This window comes from Trachinotus anak, unplaced genomic scaffold (genome assembly GCF_046630095.1).
Source record: "Trachinotus anak isolate AG129_WGS33_773 ecotype Australia unplaced genomic scaffold, CSIRO_AGI_Tana_v1 ptg000011l, whole genome shotgun sequence".
Lineage (NCBI taxonomy): Eukaryota > Metazoa > Chordata > Actinopteri > Carangiformes > Carangidae > Trachinotus > Trachinotus anak.
In genome coordinates, this window is record NW_027273862.1 from 7,538,895 (window position 1) to 7,556,659 (window position 17,765).

Below are 17,765 nucleotides of genomic sequence, written 5' to 3' on the forward strand. Positions count from 1 at the left end.
GGCACACTGAAACCCATGCACAAACACACCTTGCGTGCATTTCTCCTGTTGATGATTTGGACCCTCTCCTCTCCTGTCAGGCTGTTGACATCGATCTTGTTGGGATTCCTGCAGCGGTGCCTCTTCTGCTTGGGCCGACCGTCCTGGAAGTGGAACTGCATTTGCATCTTATTTACCCCCTGGATATGGAATAGAAAAATATTCATGTCAAAATAAAACAGCAGGGAACTTTCTGCACAAACTAGTTATTAGTTTACTAGTTCTGTCCCTCTGACATCTACACACATACCCTTCTCGATTAAATGTACAGCGAATTTCTATGAAACCTTAATTTCAACGATCTGTGTTTAATATTTTTTATTGCATACAACTGCAATTTAACTGATCATGGAGTTACATCTATAACATAACCATTGACAAATCTTTAGTCAAAAACTGAAGGATTTTTTTGGGCAATTTTCCTGTAAGACTACAGAAACCCTGTACCTTTTTAATAATCTATGAGAATCTGAGGGCAGGAGAAAGATGACTGAGGACATAAAAGAAGGACTCACAGGAATGAAGGCTCCTGTGTCCGCTACAAAGCCTGGGTGCTCTTTTAGCCACTGTTCTAGATCTTTCCTCCTGGGAGCATCATCCCCAGCAAGCCGGGTGCCATCTTTGAGGTTGATGACTGGGACCCTGCTTTCTGGCTCTGCAGGGACCTGACCTGAGCTCTGGCTGAAGCCTGGTGCAGAGGCCACAGCCATGCCCACCTGGCCAATACCACCCCACCCGGGAGGCACCTGGAGATGCATGAACACAGAGCAGTGTTTTACATTTAGAGTACCATTACTTCCACAATACACGATGGGAAATGTAACATAGACATATATAGCTGCGTATTTGTGCGTCGTCCTCTTATTTTCTAGGAACCATAAACCTTCATTATACCACATGTGCTCCTGCCTTTGCAAAAACAACACGCTGCTTACCTGATCAGGAACTGCAGGGACTCTGCTCTTGTTCATAAAGAGCAGGTCCATCCCCTCTACATTCTTCCTCCTTCCCCTTCGCTTCTTCATCACCGGTTGGCCATCCACTACTCCGTTCAGTCTCATCTGGCCAGTAAGACCTGTAGGCCCTGCAGAAGAACCGGCATGTTAACTGTGAACTACTGTGTCATACATAAAGCCTCATTTAAATGAAATGAAGCTTGAAGACACTTCTGGAAACTGATTTAAATTTCACGGCACATTCACTCTCACACTTTTAACTGTTCAAAAGGTCAAAAGCTCATAGATATCGACTAACTACATACTTTTTTTTTTACTCTGTAAAAAAGGAAAGGGAAACGACTAATGCCTTTGGTTGTCTTTAAGTCATCAGAGCCACACTTTGCTGCCATCTAGTGGTGATAAAGGAAAAGAGAATAGCATATTCTCAAAACCAACTGTATGCAAAGGTGTTGAGGTATTACTGCATTTTGAATTAACACACCAGTCTGGAAGCTGCACTGAGGCTTGGTGATATCAGTCAGGCCTGTGTCTGAGGCGCTCTGCAGCTCATGAAGCCGGGCCAGGTACTGCTGCTGGGCCTGGGGGCCCTCCTCCGATTCCAGGGGCCTCTTCAGAGGAAGACCCTGTTTCTGGAAGGTCAACTTCAGACCTCCCTCCTGCTGTAGACAGGCACAAAAGAGTGTGAGACAAGTGTAGAAAAATAGTCAAGAGGCAAACATAAAGATTTATGAACAAGGAGAAACGTTACGCTTAATTTTTTAATTCCTTATCAGACTGTTTAATTACACATGGAAGCTTTTTCTGCCAGTTTTGGTAATTAAAGTATTTTCAGTTTAGATAATAAAGTATTATCTCATTTCAAGAAATTCTTATAATAACAGCAAATATTGTTCAGGTATTTTCTTGTTAGTATTACTGGGACAAATGGACACACAGTGGGTAGTGGCCAGCAGGGCAGTGGGTAAAGTCTGTTCATAGTTTGGAGTGTACTGGGAAGCCATGCCAAAGAGATAGCTGCTGCCAGCATATAAAGTCCAGATTTTAAAGGAAACAAGCGGCAGGTGTTTGGAGGATCTGTGATGGTAAAAACCATAAAATTTGGAAAAATGCACTTATCAAAAAGCAACACAGAAGCAAGGAATAAACTGAAGTCAGTGTCAAGTCTGCCAAGTTAATTGCCACATTGCCTAAAAGCACATTAGAAAACACCCACAACCGAGGTCTACATTTCAGTTAGATTATAAGCAAGACCCCTTCAGTCTAGAGAGGCTTCAAACTGAACCTTATTATATTCTCATGACTGAGTGATTTGCCCTGATGTAATCACAGCCTCAGAGCCCAATTCAAATTGAGTGTGTGGGAAAAGAGAGAAGGGCTGCTATTAAATTAATCTCCTCTCCTGCCAGGCAGTCAAAACCACTAATCATCCCCGAAGGAAAGACGGAAGAAAACCAGAGAAACATGCTGAACACGGCAGCTAACACCGGTCATGGCAGCAGAAGTGGTAGGATCCTACGATTAGGGCGAAGCAGAGGGAGGAGGGGAGGAGGGGAGAAATCAACATACATCATTGAGTTTTACTGAGAACTCCTTGTTTTCTGCAACATGCTTGGTCACCTTTGACCCCTGTGGCGAGGCAGAGGGGTCCTCGCACAGGCTGTTTGCATTGTCCAGCAGCTTGGTGGTGTAGAAGGAGGCCACTGCACCTCCAGGCTCGTAGACTCGACGTGTTCCTGGCCACTTGCCCTTTAGCACTGCCTGGCAGATGCTGTCCAGGCGGTTGATGATCACGCGATCCTAAATCAACAACAGCACAAATGACCAGCACATTCAAACTCTAATATGTCTGATTTCCCTTTTGCCCACAACCATATTATAAGCTTTCATATTTATTTTTCTTAAATCATCACAGACAAATATTTGTTATATTTGATGATAAAATACTTCCTTTTTAGGTGACTCTATGTGAGTAGCTACAGGGACAGTGCTGTTGATCAGACTCATTTGGTTTAGAGACTTTCAAAATGGTCTTGGAGTTTAGATGCTCTGCAAGCCGTGCACTGCCATTATACATCACTAATAGTGTCTGGATTGCACACATGTACAGTAACTCACCTTTGGCCAGTACGATGCAGCAAGCATGTATCCTCCTCCCTGTAAAGGATGCGAGGAGTTGTTGGTGATGCCATTCTCAGCCACATGGGTGTCTTGTGTTTCATCCTGTGTAGTGCTCAGAGATGCCACGCTGTCCTCATCAAAGCCCTTTACACTTGTTGCTGCAGGCACTGCCAATGTGTCAGGACACAGATACAGCAGAAAACAGCATGAACCTTATTATATTCTCATGAATATAATAAGTTAGAGGCAATTTTTTTTGGTTTTAAATGCAATGGCATGTGACTGACCTGAACAACACTTTGATAACGCTAATGTTTTTTTTTTTAATCTCCGACACATCGAGTACTCACCTTTCTTCTTTCCCTCTTCTCCCTCACTTTCACTGTCATCAGAAGATGATGATGAGGAGGATGACGACGATGAAGAGCCAGAGGAGCAAGACGAAGAAGAGGAGGAGGAGCTGGACCCGGAATGTGACGAGGAAGAAGAGGAAGATGACGAAGAGGAGGAGGACCTTGATGAAGAGCTTGAGGAAGAGCCATCTGAGTTAGACTCTGAGCCACGCCTGGTCTCCCTGCGGCCCCTCTTGCTCGCCTTCTTGGGTTTCCTCTCTGAGGAGTTGGGTGTGAGGGGTTTGGTTCGTGCTGCCACCATCTGCCTCTCACTGTCCCTGGTCTCAGCCACAGGCTTCTGTTCCAGACCTGTGGGAGTAGCTGGTGCTTGAGGAGGGCTCCAGCTCTCGCCCTGTTTCTCCCTGCTCTCCTCCCCCTCTGAAGCTGGTTCCACTTTGGGCACAACCCCAAGTGGCTCTGCGTCTCTCTGTGCCGATGAAGGCAGTGGAGAGCCTGTCAGCACTGAGCTGGCGGCCTGGTGCTGAGGGTGTAGGAGTGGGGTGGATGTGGAGCGTGACTGCTGCTGTGCAGTTTTTGTTTGGCTGTAGTTGCGCTGGGCAGCCATGAAGCTGAGCTCAGGGTCTCTCAGAATGTGGTAATCTGTGCGGCTGACGCCATGCTTGGCGGCACCAATTAGCAGGTCACGGTCATGAGTACCAGCTTCCCACCAGACGGGCAAGTCAGAGCTCATCTGGCACAGTGACAGGCGCTCATAGAGTAATGAATGTCGAAGGACTTGTTCCCTCACCTGGCGAAGCAGCTCTACTCTGTACAAGGTACGAGACGCTCGCTCCTCTGTGATGGGCTGGATGGTCAGAGACGGGTCAACTGCAGAGTCTGGAACAAAGACGAAGAAGCAGGTGTGAGACACTGTGTATGAGAGGAAATAAAGACAACTACCCAAAGATCTGTTTGTGCCAGGAGTTTAAACATCATACTGTTTGTCTTTCTACGAATGATTAACCTTATGAACCCCTCTACCTCAGCACTGCTGAGCAAGCTTGTTTACCAGGCTGCTACTGACCTCTCTTCAGACTAAAACCTTTTACAGCCAGGAATAAATGTCATATATACTACCTGAAGCAACATCTTGGGTAAAGTGTTTGCATGACATTAGGACATCAGGCAAAGCATAATACACCATGTTCTGACAACACCATGCCATGTCCTAACTTGGCTGACATTCACAAGTTTTCATATCTAATTTATCTGTTAGTGGAAAATAAGCAAGAAAAAGGCAATTAGTCAAGCATAATTCCTTGTTGTGATCATATCATGCGTTGGCATAACATAGCAAGACTTTCTGTGAACAACTTTTCAACATCTGAAGCAAAATGTTGATATCTTGTGAGAGCCTTGACCTCTTCGCTTCAGATGTATGTAAATAAAGACTAATGGTTTCACTGCATGTCTGTGTTCATGTGTGAATAAGTACAAAGATTCTGACCTCCCTCTTTGGGTGGCAGGCGGCACACCCGTCGGCACATGGCGGTGAAAGCACACAGGTATTTCTGCAGGCTCTCGTCAGTCTTCTTGTGCAGCCGAGCCATGGCCCTGAACTTGGTCCAGTCGAACTGGCCAAGGTTTGGATCAAACACAACGCCGAAGGTGGAGACCACCCGGTAGAAGTCAGCTTCTTCTCGTCTGGTCCATCTGTAATAACCATTTACATACAGAATGATAAATGTCAGAATAATATATTCTGACTTCACTATCTTTTCACAATTACTAACCGAACCATCAGGGTTCCATTTTATTGCTTCAGTGATCTGCTCTGAACTCTGACCTTTGTTGGCGTTCAATCTTAGCAGCCATCTTGGGGTTGAGGGTGTCGTTGAGTGTGGGGGGCAGTGGGCAGAGCGGGGCCGACAGTATCATGGTCTGCTGGGACTGAGACTGAGTCTGGTGAATATGAAGGATCTGCCGGCTCTTGGTGAAGCGCTGGGAGGCTGTGATCAGGCGCCTAAGCCTGGCGGTCAACACTGACGAGGAGGGCCAGTAGCCAGTTTCACCTTCTGTTACTGGAACTGCATCTGGATCAGAGTAATATATGGTACACATTCAAATACATGTTAGATAAATGTTTAGAGTCGTTTAGAACATGTTGAATTTCTGCTGATTAATTACCTTGAAATTTAATCATTTTAATAATTATGTATCCTTTAAATTTCAGGAATTTCTAATACAGATTTCTCTATCCCATGGGAAACTTGTATTTATAATCATGATGATAACGATAATCCGCTGTGGATTACAAGTGTCTAATACGCACCTCCAGCATTGTCAGTGACAACCAAGTCTCCAGGAGAAGAGGCATCATCCTGCGTGAGAAGAAGAGTGTGTTTATGGAAGGCTGTGGCCAGGACATTATATTTAATCAAGAAATATGAGTGCGTTAGATTTGATGGTAAACCACAAACTGACTGAAATACACAGAGAGAATAATCAAGTATTCAAGTAGTTATTAGGCTTTACTAGATGAACAACATATGTCTTTGGTTTTCATGGCCATACCTCCATATCGTCCTTCAGCAGGGCTGGAGCAGGCTTGTATTCTGGATCATCCACATCCCTACACACACACACACACACACACACACACACACAGGTAAAATTGGTATCATTTCTGCAGGACACAACTTGTGAGGTAATTTTAAAACTATCTAAACTTGAGCCAAGCATGTTAGAAGAAAAACTGTATGATGTTTTTCAGGTGTGATGAACCCACCCATCCATAAAATCATTGCCCCTCTGTTCAGCAGCGATGGCCTTCTCATCCGGTCGACCCACACGGTCTAGGAAGCACAGGGTAGGGTCTGCACGAATAGTGTTGTACTTCTCATAACCTGTGAGTGCACAGGAGGATAAGCAAACAGCAAAGTTAGCAAAGGATAATGCATGTAAGTTTTTAGATAGGGACCAGGCAATATTCACAAGCTGGTTGATTTCCCACAATCACTTGGTACCAATGGAAAACACACAAAAACAGTTGCACCAGAATTAATAATTATTTTGCTTTTTAAAATAACAGTAAACTTTGACACTATGGCGTTCGCACAGTGCAGAGCTTGTTAATGTTTGATGTCAGGTACAGACTTTTCCCTGTCTGTAGAATGACCTCAGATACAATATATAGCACAGGTTAGAGTTTCATTTCAGCTCCAGAGCACTTCTTATTTGGATTACCAAAGTGTAGATCTGAGGTTTCTTACCATGCTTATATATACCCAGCAGTAGACACTTGTCAGAGATGGCATCCCACCACAAGGCTGGCAACTCTGAATGGTCAGGCTCTGGCACCCAAATCTTTATCTCACTGAGGAGGATGAGGAGATTTGGACAGATGTTATATAGGGAAACTTTTATTGATTTCCTTCATTTACTGGCATCCAACAATCTGACCTCACAATCTGACTAGACAAAGTTCCTCTATTGCAAAACTGTGAGAGACAATGAAGTAAATCTATGCAAATGACCTGTGGCAAGAAGCTCTGACTCATTGCTCTGAACAACTTTAATCTGCTTTCATTCAGGACAGGTTAATATTGAACAGGTCTTTATATGTAATATCCTATGTTTTTTGGGGTTTTTTGTACATACATTTTCTCATTTAAAAAAAATAAATAAATAAAATCATATTTCCTGATCCACTCCCATTTGCTGTATCAATTTGCTGATTCTGCAAACACTTATGGAGGGCACATGGAGAACTGTAAAACGATTATAACATTTTTTCAATAGTAGTCTTGACTTATTAGCAGTGTACTGTGGAAGACAAAAAAAGTCTTATCTTTCACCAGCAGGTGGAGCTCTATAACCACCTTATTCATTTTGCTGATCAGCTGTTTCTTCCTTCAACAGGTTGATACCATGCTTGATACTAATGACCACACTTGCTACTCCAGGTAAAAAATTATAAGGCAGCTATTTCACCTCGATATGGAAACACTACCTTTGTGATTATACAACTCTGCCTGGGTCTATACTGTTGTATTCAAACTGCTAAATCCACCTTCTGTGTAAATCATGAATCTCGCTATTCCATTATCTGAGCAGATCAGGAATTGTACAAGCACGAGGCAGAGTGTTCGGTACCATCTACTGTGTTCTGGGAAATTTGTTTCATTAAATGACTGTTTCAAGAGTCACAAGAAGTGAAAGCTGTAGAAAAATAAAGACACAATGATAAAGCATAGGGGAGAAGGTGTATGTAAAGTAAGGTAACGTCGGAATAGGTCAAAGTTGAGCTCACCTGGAGTCCACGCCGTCTAGCACATTCTGGGCCTGGATCCCTATCACCTCTTGTTTCAGGTAGTAGAGCATTCTGACCCTGAGCAGCACCCTGCGCAGAGAAAACCCAGTGGTCACAACAAAGCCCTGACCACGCACAAACGCTGAGCGAGCAGAACCAACACACACACACACGCACACAGCCAACAACGCGTTGAACGCACTCCAAATAAGTGAAATGTGTGACGATTCAGCTGTAATCCTAAGACTGTACTGTATAGTCCTCTCATTTCACTGCTGTACGCTCCAGCAGCAGCACGCACTCATACAGAACATACATACAGTACACTGTGTGTGAACAGGGAGCAGCGAACAGCTATAAATCATTAGTTGTGCAGCCCATCCACAGAGCAGGACATGTGCTACATAACCAGGATTCACACTATGGCTGATCAATCAACGTGGCGAATTATTGTATCACAGAAGTCGACATGATTGCACGGATCTCACAGCAAGTAATGAGCCGCTCCACAGCTAGGCTCTTAGGACTGAATGAACAGACACGAGTCTCTCTGCAGTCGTCATACGGTCGTGCTCTGGCAGTAGATGAAGGCTGGGAAGGTAGAGAGGGGCTGACTCACAGGGGAGACATTAGCTCTGTGATGCATGATCACACATCACAGCCAGTAGGCTTTGAGCGGAGACGCAGTGAAGTGGTGGGAACTGTGGTGCGCTAGTGTGCCAGGCTCTAACGTCTGGTATGCCTTGAGATTTTGCTTAATGTAGAAAGTGTTCTGTGTAATCATTTTGTATAAACACAAAATGATTTTAAATTCCACTGTGAAATGTCTGCTTTTGGAAAAATGTGGAGCGGAGGTTCAAGGATTTCTGGCATGAAAGCACATTCTCTATGGAGAACTGCTATTTGCTATGGGGTTATTAGCTGTCCTACAATTATACTTAACTGAATCGTTACATCTCAGAGGATATGTGACATTGTCAGATGAGAATGGGAATTTAAAAAACATCCAGACTGACACATCCGGCTGAATAAAGGCCCATGACTTTTTCAAACCAAATTAATGCAAATTAGATATGAAAAATAATTTGTCAAGTACCTGTAAATTATCAAATTAACTCATTCTCACTATTAGTAATCATGAAGCACAACTGTCTACAACCTGTTGCCACACTACTGATGTCTGAACACCAGCTTCATACATAAGAGTAAGAACCAGGAGGCTGAAGAATTACCTCTCTTGGTAAACGGTGACACTCTGTACTTCTTTGTATTTGCAGCTACTTACCACGACTACTGTTACCATCCATCACTTCATGTGGATCTGTGAACTGTCCAATCAAGGCTTATCTGCATTGCAGCTCTTCTATCAAGAGCACTGAAAAAAAATTACGGACAGCTGCTCTTAAATACAGAGTACCAGACATTCCATCTTTCTTCTGGTGTAACTCAGCTAAATATTGTTATAAATGAGCTGTGAATCCTTCACTGATTCACTGACAGGACCAGGAAAATCTGCTCGGCTCCCAGGTCTGTCTGTCTGCCTGTCTGTCTGAGTAATGGATGTCTGTGTTGACCAGTCTGGACTTGTAGCGCTGGTAAATCACAGTCTTGAACTTCCTCCCTCTCCCTCGTCCACCCTTCATCCTCCTATGGGCCTGGAGCCGCCCAGGAGCAGCTGCTGCTTCCTCTGCCTGTCAGCACAGCCCTTCATCACTCTCCTTCCAAGCCTTTGTTAGTCAGTGTCTGTGTGTGTATGTGATGTGGTTCACTTGGAGAGGCTGCAGAGGATCTCAGAACAGTCATACGCCGTCTTCAAGAAGCAAATAAGCCAAGTATGCGTGACGCGAGTGGCATGCAAAAAATCCCCTCACAGTCTGGTCACAGAAAAGAATCCATCAAAAACCCAGCGTAACAGGGAGACACTGAGCCACTGATGTAATTCTGATTCAACACACACAAGCACCATGTCATTTTTATGTGTGTTCTCAAAACTGCTTCCAGCCAAAGCATATTTCATCATTACAGTCTCACATCTTTACTACAATATGAAGTAAAGGTAGTGCTGATATTCGTATTGCACAGAGCACAGGCAAACTGCATGTAGAGAAAGAAACATTTTACACTTCAAGACTTTTTGACACTATCAGAATAGTTTCCCACTACTTCCAGCAGTTTCCATTCCTGTGAAGAAGCTCTGTCCTACATTTACAATCCTGTTAAGGAAGCCTGTGAAGGCCCCACACCCCCCTCCCGAACCCACCCCCTTGCCCCACCAGACACATTCCAGGTCCTCGGAGTGAAAACGCACAAGTCAGCAAACCCTGCTGACTCTGTGTCCCCATTTGCCCGGCGTGTCACATATCAGACAATCCCTGGATTCAGCACTACTGGACCAGGAAACAATGGGGAACTTTCTATGGAAGCTGCAGCACTCTGAGTCCAAAGCCCTATGGACACAAGCCCCCCTTTTAAAAAGGAGCAGCCATCTATTTGGCTTTATTTCTCTACGGCCCATGTTTTGATAGCAGCCATCTTTTCCCCTCAGTCTGTAAATAAGAGAGATCTATGACGGCCATTAGCTGGGCTGAAGTCTCATTAAGATTTGTATCAGTCAGCTGGTCTCAAAGCGATGCAAGTCCAGTAATGAATCAGTTAACTATCAGCTCCAATAGACGTTATAGTAGCTCCTAATTACTGTGGTTTGGAGGTGCCACAGTTAAAATTTGCGTCATGTGCAAATTGCATTTTCGTACACTTAATCTTCATTCTATTAAAAATAAATTGACACAATATGTGCCAGAAGAGAATAATGACCACCTGCCAGCTGCAGCATAAAGGTTTAAACACAGACACAAGAACACACGGTCTCACCCACAACAAACAACCAAACCACATACAACCACGTGCACAGTGAGGAAGTTAAATGCTAAAAAGACGTTCCAACTGTCACTTTAATCTGATAGCTCCTATGTAGATGGTCAAGAGTATTTATATTTTGTACTGGAATTTTATAAACAGCAGTTTCTAATACTTCAGTGATTATTATTTATAAAAAGTGTTGTACATGGCGTCAATTAACTAGATAAAAAAGTGTCAACTGAATCCCTAAAATGCTGTGTACAATGTAAACAAAGTGTCATGAGGAAACACCTACTTGTTGCAGTGGTGTTTGAGGTGTTTCTTGTAGCCGTCGTCCTGCAGTATGTGCTCTGGGTTGTGTTTCCTGAGCCACTCAGCTTTGTGGATGTCAAAAGCGCTGGACTGTGTCTTCATCTTCTTACCCTTTCTGCCCCGAGGGACTGGGGCAGACAAACCTAGTGGAAGAGGAAAAGGTCAAAAGTCAGAGGTGGAGATGTGATAATTTCTGATATCCCACTTTGCCCATGTACCATAACCTGTTGAGAAAAAAAAAAAAAAAAAGGAAAAAGAAAGAAGGCAGTTAAATGTAACTTAGAGACTCACCCAGGTGATTCTGAAGCTCCTTAGTGCGTCCGTCCTCAGTCGGGGCAATCAGGTCCCACATGAAGCTTTTGATTTTGTCATCTCCACGGTAATGGACCAGGCAGTAGGCCAGCAGGGCCCTGCAGATTGACTCTACATCCCACTCTGTGAGCTGCTTCTTAAAACGCCCATGGTTGAGAATATCCTTCCAACGACCCCACCTGGATAACAAACGCCAAATGTAGGAGAAATGGTTTTAGACTGAAAGTAACACCTGTTTGGGTGCACTATTTGGATACTTTTATTGTGAAATTCACTGTACAATACATTTCTCTATCATTCATGACCCTTTCAATGTTCATTTGTATGTAATTTTCACTGGTGATTTTGAGACATAAAAAGAGGCAGTAGATTACACACTTCACAGTAGGTTTTCTGTGCCTCCTGTGATCACGTTGATCACCACAACTTACACTTTTTAAAAATATCTTACCCATATACCAGCAGGTTCTTCTCTACCCTGAAGCACTCTGTGCGTCCATAGCTGTTGAGGCGGTCGTGGTTTCGCCTGAGCTTAGGTTTGGTTTCATCACTGTCGCTCTCGCCCTCTGAAAGCTCTGCCAGCTCGTCCTTGGTGGCACTGAACGGCCTCGTCTGTTTTCTGACACGAGGAGTGTCGATCACCAAACTGTTCTGTAGAGAGGGAACAGAGGGAAAACGAGATTTCAGCAAAAGGCTTTCAGGTCCTGTAGTGGAGGTTTACAAAGGCATTATGTCTTTGCGAGATGAAGAACAACTTTGTGTCCTAATTATCCTTTGTTCTGTGGAGTGCAACATTTGTGGCGACAGTACTTACTCTGCCATTAACCATATCCATATCAATGTCAGCCTTTTTGGCCCACTTGTCCCAGAAGTTGGGGTCATCCAGAGCAATGTCTGTGCGGTTTCCGGACGCCACAAAACTGGCCTGAAAGCAGACATCACAATCATATTAAACCATAATCAGATTTCCCTGTGTGCCTGTATCATCAGCAGCTCCTGGTCAAAAACAACAGCCAGTGATCTGTAACATGTTAAATGTATATAAAGTTGTCCCTTATTACATAGTGAGGACTAGATATAAACATTTAGCATTAGATTTTGTGTGGGAGCAGTTATATTCAACTTTTTCATTCACCTTAGCAAAGGTGGAGCCTCGTCCCTCAGATTCAATGGTGATGGTCTTTGTCCTGCGTTGGAGGATCTGATCTATGTCCTCCTCACAGAATTTGGCCCCTTCATCCTCCTCATCCATGATGGCCCCGTAAGCTCCACGTCTCAACAGATCCTCAATCTCCTTCTTAGACAGCTGCTGCTGCACCGCCTGGGAGGTCAGGAGAACGAGGAGTTAGGTCAAGTCAAGAAACTAAAACCAAAAAATAAAAATTAAATGATACTGGTCAAACAGATTACAAAATAAAACAGTTTGGGACATACTACATGCTAAGTGTATGTAGTATTATGTAAACAAAGACCTACAAAACTTCAGTGTTAACGCAGACAGCCTGCTAAATATACACATACATTGGATTATTAAAATCATAACATCAGCAGCAGTGTATCGAACCCCAGCAGCTGTTTAGTATGCAAATATTTTCAGTCAGACCAGATGTGGAAACCTGCTAATAGCTCATCCTCCTTCAGTTCAGATAATTCTCAGAGGACACCAACCACAGCTTAACATCCACCTACACACTTCACACAGTTGACACACTCCCTCACAAAGAGATTAGACTCTAATAGGATTGGGTACACTTCAAGTGGAAATTTTAAAATTGAGCTTCAAGTTTGGGGTTTTCACCATTCCTGTTTCTTTGCTTGGCATCCTGTTTTTGTCTACCATCTGTTACAGTGTTCCTCTGATGTCATTTAGGACTGAGTATATTAAAACTGTTGACTTTTATTTTGTTGGAAAGACAATTTCACTAAATAAAACATCACGTTTGTCTTATTTTTATAACTTTATTCACTTCACAGGAAAGTTTGAGTTAGTAAGTGCAAGAAACAGGTTGATTTGCTTGTCTGATTTTCACAGTAACTGTGCCATGACTGTTAAGTATTTAAAAGTCAATGTACACGAAGAAGAAAAGTGGATAACAAAATGTGTGTCACAAAGTTTTGTCTCAATAAAAAATTGTGTAAATGATTATCCCAGAGCCACACCAGGCTTTTCCTGTTTCCTGCTCATGCGTGTAATAATTTGATGATGGGAAAGCTGAGCAGACAAATTTCATGTCCAGTCAGGTCAACTTGTGAGATGGATTATATTCATCACAAGTACTGTCTGACAACAAACATCTCTTTTTGAAAACTACCTGAGCATAATTTAAATGACTAACTGATTTCATTCCCCATTTCTGGTCCAAATCATTTGGACAATTCTCAAACTTACCCCTCCCCCGGCGCCTCCTCCCAGGCTGTTATCTCGGCCACTCATGCTCTGCAACACTGCTTTGTCCAGGCCCAGCTTGAGACTGGCGCGATCAAACATTTCCCGCTCATATGAGTTCCTGGTGATCAGACGGTACACCTTCACTGCCTTGTTCTGACCAATCCGATGGCAGCGAGCCTGGGCCTGTGATGGACAGAAAGACGTGAATAAAGTGTTCTAAAAATGGAGCTCGTCTTTCATGATCTGCACCCAAACAACGCCTGCTCCTGATGACTGATAAAACTGAAAAACTGGAATTATTCAGTAGAATTTGCTCAGATTCTTGATTGGACGCAGTGTTAAGGACTTTATGTGGTGATGAGTCTTGTTGGCAGGTGTTTACATGAGCAGATGTCAGAAAAAAAGATAACTATCAATGGCATTAATCCACAGCAGTAAATTGCGTTTATTGGTAAGTGTGTGTGTGTGTGTGTGTGTGTGTATGTGTGTGGTACCTGCAGGTCGTTCTGTGGGTTCCAGTCAGAGTCAAAGATGATGCAGGTGTCTGCTGCAGTGAGGTTGATTCCCAGGCCACCCGCTCTTGTGCACAGAAGGAAAACGAAGCGGTCTGAGTCAGGCTTACTGAAGCGGTCGATGGCAGCCTGCCGCAGATTCCCACGAACACGTCCATCTATCCGCTCATACAAGTACCTACAAAAACAAACAAACAAACAAACAAACAAAAAACTCAATTCACAATAATTGAATTGAATACACAACATAGTCTGTCATACATCTGCCTTTATTAATTTAAACATTAAACATGTCCTTTTTTTTGTTAGGTTTTGTGAGTCTGATTAAGTGAATTAAGCTTTATTTAAGCTTTATCATAACTCCACAGCCATAGTACCGATGGACTGGGCCTTTAAATTCACCCAAAACTCTTCTGTTATTTTCTTCTTCCATCTACACCTGGGACACAGCAACCTCAAAGATGAAATTGTTCCTACAAGGAGTGGTTATGCTCTTTTATCCTTATGTCCATTCTCACCCCCTCCCACAGTCCGACCCCCTGCCCTCCCCAGGGTAATCCACTTCCACTCAGGAGAAACCTCACAGAATCTCCGACTTGTCTAATGCAGTGGAGCCCTGAGGGCTTCTGTAACCTGCTGCTGAACTCTGTCTGAGGTCTGTGCTATGCAGCGCCTCACATGTTTACAATAGTTAAGGGTTTGCTCCTGCTGCTGCTGGTGGGAAGCCAGAAGGACGAGCGAGCGAGAGAGAGAGAGAGAGAGAGAGAGAGAGAGAGAGAGAGAGAGAGAGAGAGAGAGAGAGAGGGCAGAAACGGAGGCATGAGAGCAACAAAAAGACAGAGAAGTGAAATGGAAAAGACAGAGGACTGACGCTCAGGAGACTTGAGAATAAAAATTCAGACAAAGATGAGAATCAGAAACCAAAACTCCTGATTCCCTAAATCATCCAATCCAATTCTAAACTGACCTCCTAGTTGTAAACCTAGTTGTAAACCGTTCGCCATTATTGTGGCACTGCTGGCACTGAGAGAACCGGATACACAGAGGAAGGAGAAGTGACAGCTGACAATTTGATTCTCAAAGCAAGGCTGTATTTTGGCAGAGCATTTAGCTGTACACAGTAACTTTATGCCCATAATGCAAATCCTGATCACTGTTCATCAGCTGCTCCTCCCGATGCTCCTCCCTTTTCATACACTCCCATTGCAGGTCTGAAAAATCAGTCCAACAGCACAGAAGGAAAGAGACACATTCTACCTTTCATGAAAAGAAAATCCTGTGACTAATTTATGAGACAGCTCTATTTAGTACCCTTTGAACTTTATAACATCTCAGCTCCACCAGTTTGTTTCAGTTTTAGACTCAGTATGCCGAAGGAAGGCTTAAAATAGCATGTTTATCATCTCTTAAGAGATTTAAGATGTTTTTTTATATATTTTGCCAAATGGTGTGATTCTGTGGGATCTGTTTGGACATTCAACACAATGGTAGTGAAAGACAAGAGAAGAAAATAATACAATATACAGTTTCCACACAGCTGCTCAGAGGGTGCTGTTTCCAACAGTTACAAGACACAGGTATGGTGAACTGGACACCTTAAATTACCTGCAGGTATGAGTGTGAATGTTAGTATGTTTGCCTGTATTCTGCATGTCTGTTGTATGTGTGCGCACTACCCATTGACTAGTGCATGCTGGGATATTTCCAGCCCCGCAACCCTGAGCAGGATAATGGATGTAGAAAAGGGTGGTTGGATCAATGGGTGTTGTTTTGATTCATTTCTTGTGATGAATCACGGGGTTACGTACCTCTACTTGCTAATGCTTCTGCCAGCTGCTCTCACTGACCACTAGCTGTCATGTATTGCAAGCTAAAACACACCACTATAGAAATTGAGCCATTTAAGTTTCCAGATGATCTCCATGTCTACAATGTGTTCCTAGCAAACTGTACTGAATCCTGTCTGTAAATTGGTCTGTCCTTAGAATCATGAAGAATCTAATAAAGCAAGAGAGTTAGAGTGACTTTATATTTTTAAACAGTAGCAGGACTTAGTTAACAATGAAACATGTCATAAGAAAAAAAATCCTGTTACAAAGCTTATGCACGAGCTGATTTCCCTCCTACGTGCACAATGACAGAAGGCAGCAGAAATTCCACCGATTTCGTGAACAGTGTTACTATGGACTGTTTTTCCACAACTGAAGTCATTCCTGTGTTTAATACGATTACACACTGATGCTGACAGAATACTAAATATTGCTGACTTCTTTACTTCAATGCATGACTTTTTTATTTATTTTTTATTTTTTAAAAAGACTAATGTTATTAAAATCACTTCTCTGGACCTGTGTTCCAGTTCTTAAGAGTGATCAGCAAGCGACAAATCCTTCATCATCTGTCACCCTTACCTTCTCTGAATGAGGTAGTCTTCCAAGATGTCCAGGCAGCGCACCATTTGGGAGAAGATGAGCACCTTGTGCCCTCCAGCCTTCATCTTGGGCAGCAGTTTGTCAATAAGGACCAGCTTCCCGGCAGACTGCACCATGGCCTGCAGGTGAAAGTCGATGGCAGTGGGGCTGTATACTTCCTTGAAGTCTTCCAGGATCTTCTCTTCTGCCCCTGACATCACAAAAACATGGCTACATCAGGGATTTGTCATGCTTCTCGTTTTCTTCCCCCTCACAAAAACAACATTTTATTTCCCTTAATGTTCAAGGTCTAGTCATGAAGATCAGGACTCTACTGTTGGATTTTCTCAAACAGCAGAATCATTTTGACCGTACAGGTGCAGATAATGAGACAAAAACCTTTGAAGCAAATCTGAAACAAATAACTATCCCAACTGTGAATGTTAACTTTTTTACATATTATTTACCTTTGCTTACAATGTCTTAACTAAAGGGACCCTGTATTTGCTACTTGTGACACTGCAGTTTTCTTAAAAAGGGAACAGAAGCAAAAAATAGACAGAGTGCTGATACAAATACCTAAGAAAGCATGCAGAATCTGTTGTAACAATCTCTTGAGGCATCAAATTAGTGTGCACCTAAATCTGCAGCTATGCCTACCCAGATCACACCAATATTTAACTATGTTAAGCTGTATTTAACTTTAAAAAGGTACCATCCTACCTTTAATGAGGTAGGGGTGGTTGCAGCACTTTCTCAGCTCCATCATGGTGTTGACAAGATTGGGCATATTTGACTGGCCAGCTCCTTTAGCCAGGAAAGAGAAGTTTTTCTCTAGGATGGCACGGTAGTATTTCTTCTGAATATTGGTGAGCTCAACCTCGATGATGGTTTCCTCTTTGGGAGCCAACTTTTTCTCCACGTCCTCCTTCAACCGGCGCAGCATCATGGGCTTTAGGATACCCTGAAGCTTCTGCACCTGTGGACCAAAAAGAAAAAGGAGAATTACATTCAGCAACAGGCATCGTATTGCTGCATTTGCACTGTTTCTGACTGACACTAAAACAGTCGTGTCATACATGTCATTACAGATGTTCCATTAGCAAGTCAACGCTGATTTTTTAAATATTTTATATCAAAGGCAACATCATATTCTGTATACTATGGACAGCTGGCTGTAGATTTATCATCTGGATTTTTAGAGTTCATA

General features: G+C 43.1%; 1 protein-coding gene across 7 annotated transcripts in view; it reads right to left on the reverse strand.

The window, feature by feature from the left end:
* chd9 (chromodomain helicase DNA binding protein 9) overlaps window positions 1–17,765 on the reverse strand; it is a 70,995-nt gene that overhangs the window by 5,438 nt on the left and 47,792 nt on the right. For 4 of the 7 annotated variants that reach the window (XM_071489404.1, XM_071489405.1, XM_071489410.1 and 1 more), the window contains 23 exons: window positions 17,279–17,534; window positions 16,556–16,766; window positions 14,127–14,322; window positions 13,633–13,815; window positions 12,379–12,564; window positions 12,058–12,168; window positions 11,695–11,894; window positions 11,223–11,422; window positions 10,915–11,074; window positions 7,761–7,850; window positions 6,721–6,824; window positions 6,237–6,354; window positions 6,023–6,080; window positions 5,781–5,829; window positions 5,295–5,541; window positions 4,956–5,161; window positions 3,467–4,345; window positions 3,114–3,283; window positions 2,565–2,795; window positions 1,480–1,657; window positions 975–1,123; window positions 555–785; window positions 30–179 (listed from right to left, as the gene is read on the reverse strand). In XM_071489404.1, the coding sequence (XP_071345505.1) occupies window positions 30–179; window positions 555–785; window positions 975–1,123; window positions 1,480–1,657; window positions 2,565–2,795; window positions 3,114–3,283; window positions 3,467–4,345; window positions 4,956–5,161; window positions 5,295–5,541; window positions 5,781–5,829; window positions 6,023–6,080; window positions 6,237–6,354; window positions 6,721–6,824; window positions 7,761–7,850; window positions 10,915–11,074; window positions 11,223–11,422; window positions 11,695–11,894; window positions 12,058–12,168; window positions 12,379–12,564; window positions 13,633–13,815; window positions 14,127–14,322; window positions 16,556–16,766; window positions 17,279–17,534 (4,563 nt within the window). The remainder of the gene's footprint in view (window positions 1–29; window positions 180–554; window positions 786–974; window positions 1,124–1,479; window positions 1,658–2,564; window positions 2,796–3,113; window positions 3,284–3,466; window positions 4,346–4,955; window positions 5,162–5,294; window positions 5,542–5,780; window positions 5,830–6,022; window positions 6,081–6,236; window positions 6,355–6,720; window positions 6,825–7,760; window positions 7,851–10,914; window positions 11,075–11,222; window positions 11,423–11,694; window positions 11,895–12,057; window positions 12,169–12,378; window positions 12,565–13,632; window positions 13,816–14,126; window positions 14,323–16,555; window positions 16,767–17,278; window positions 17,535–17,765) is intronic. The other 3 variants (XM_071489408.1, XM_071489407.1, XM_071489406.1) reach the window with 3 other exon arrangements.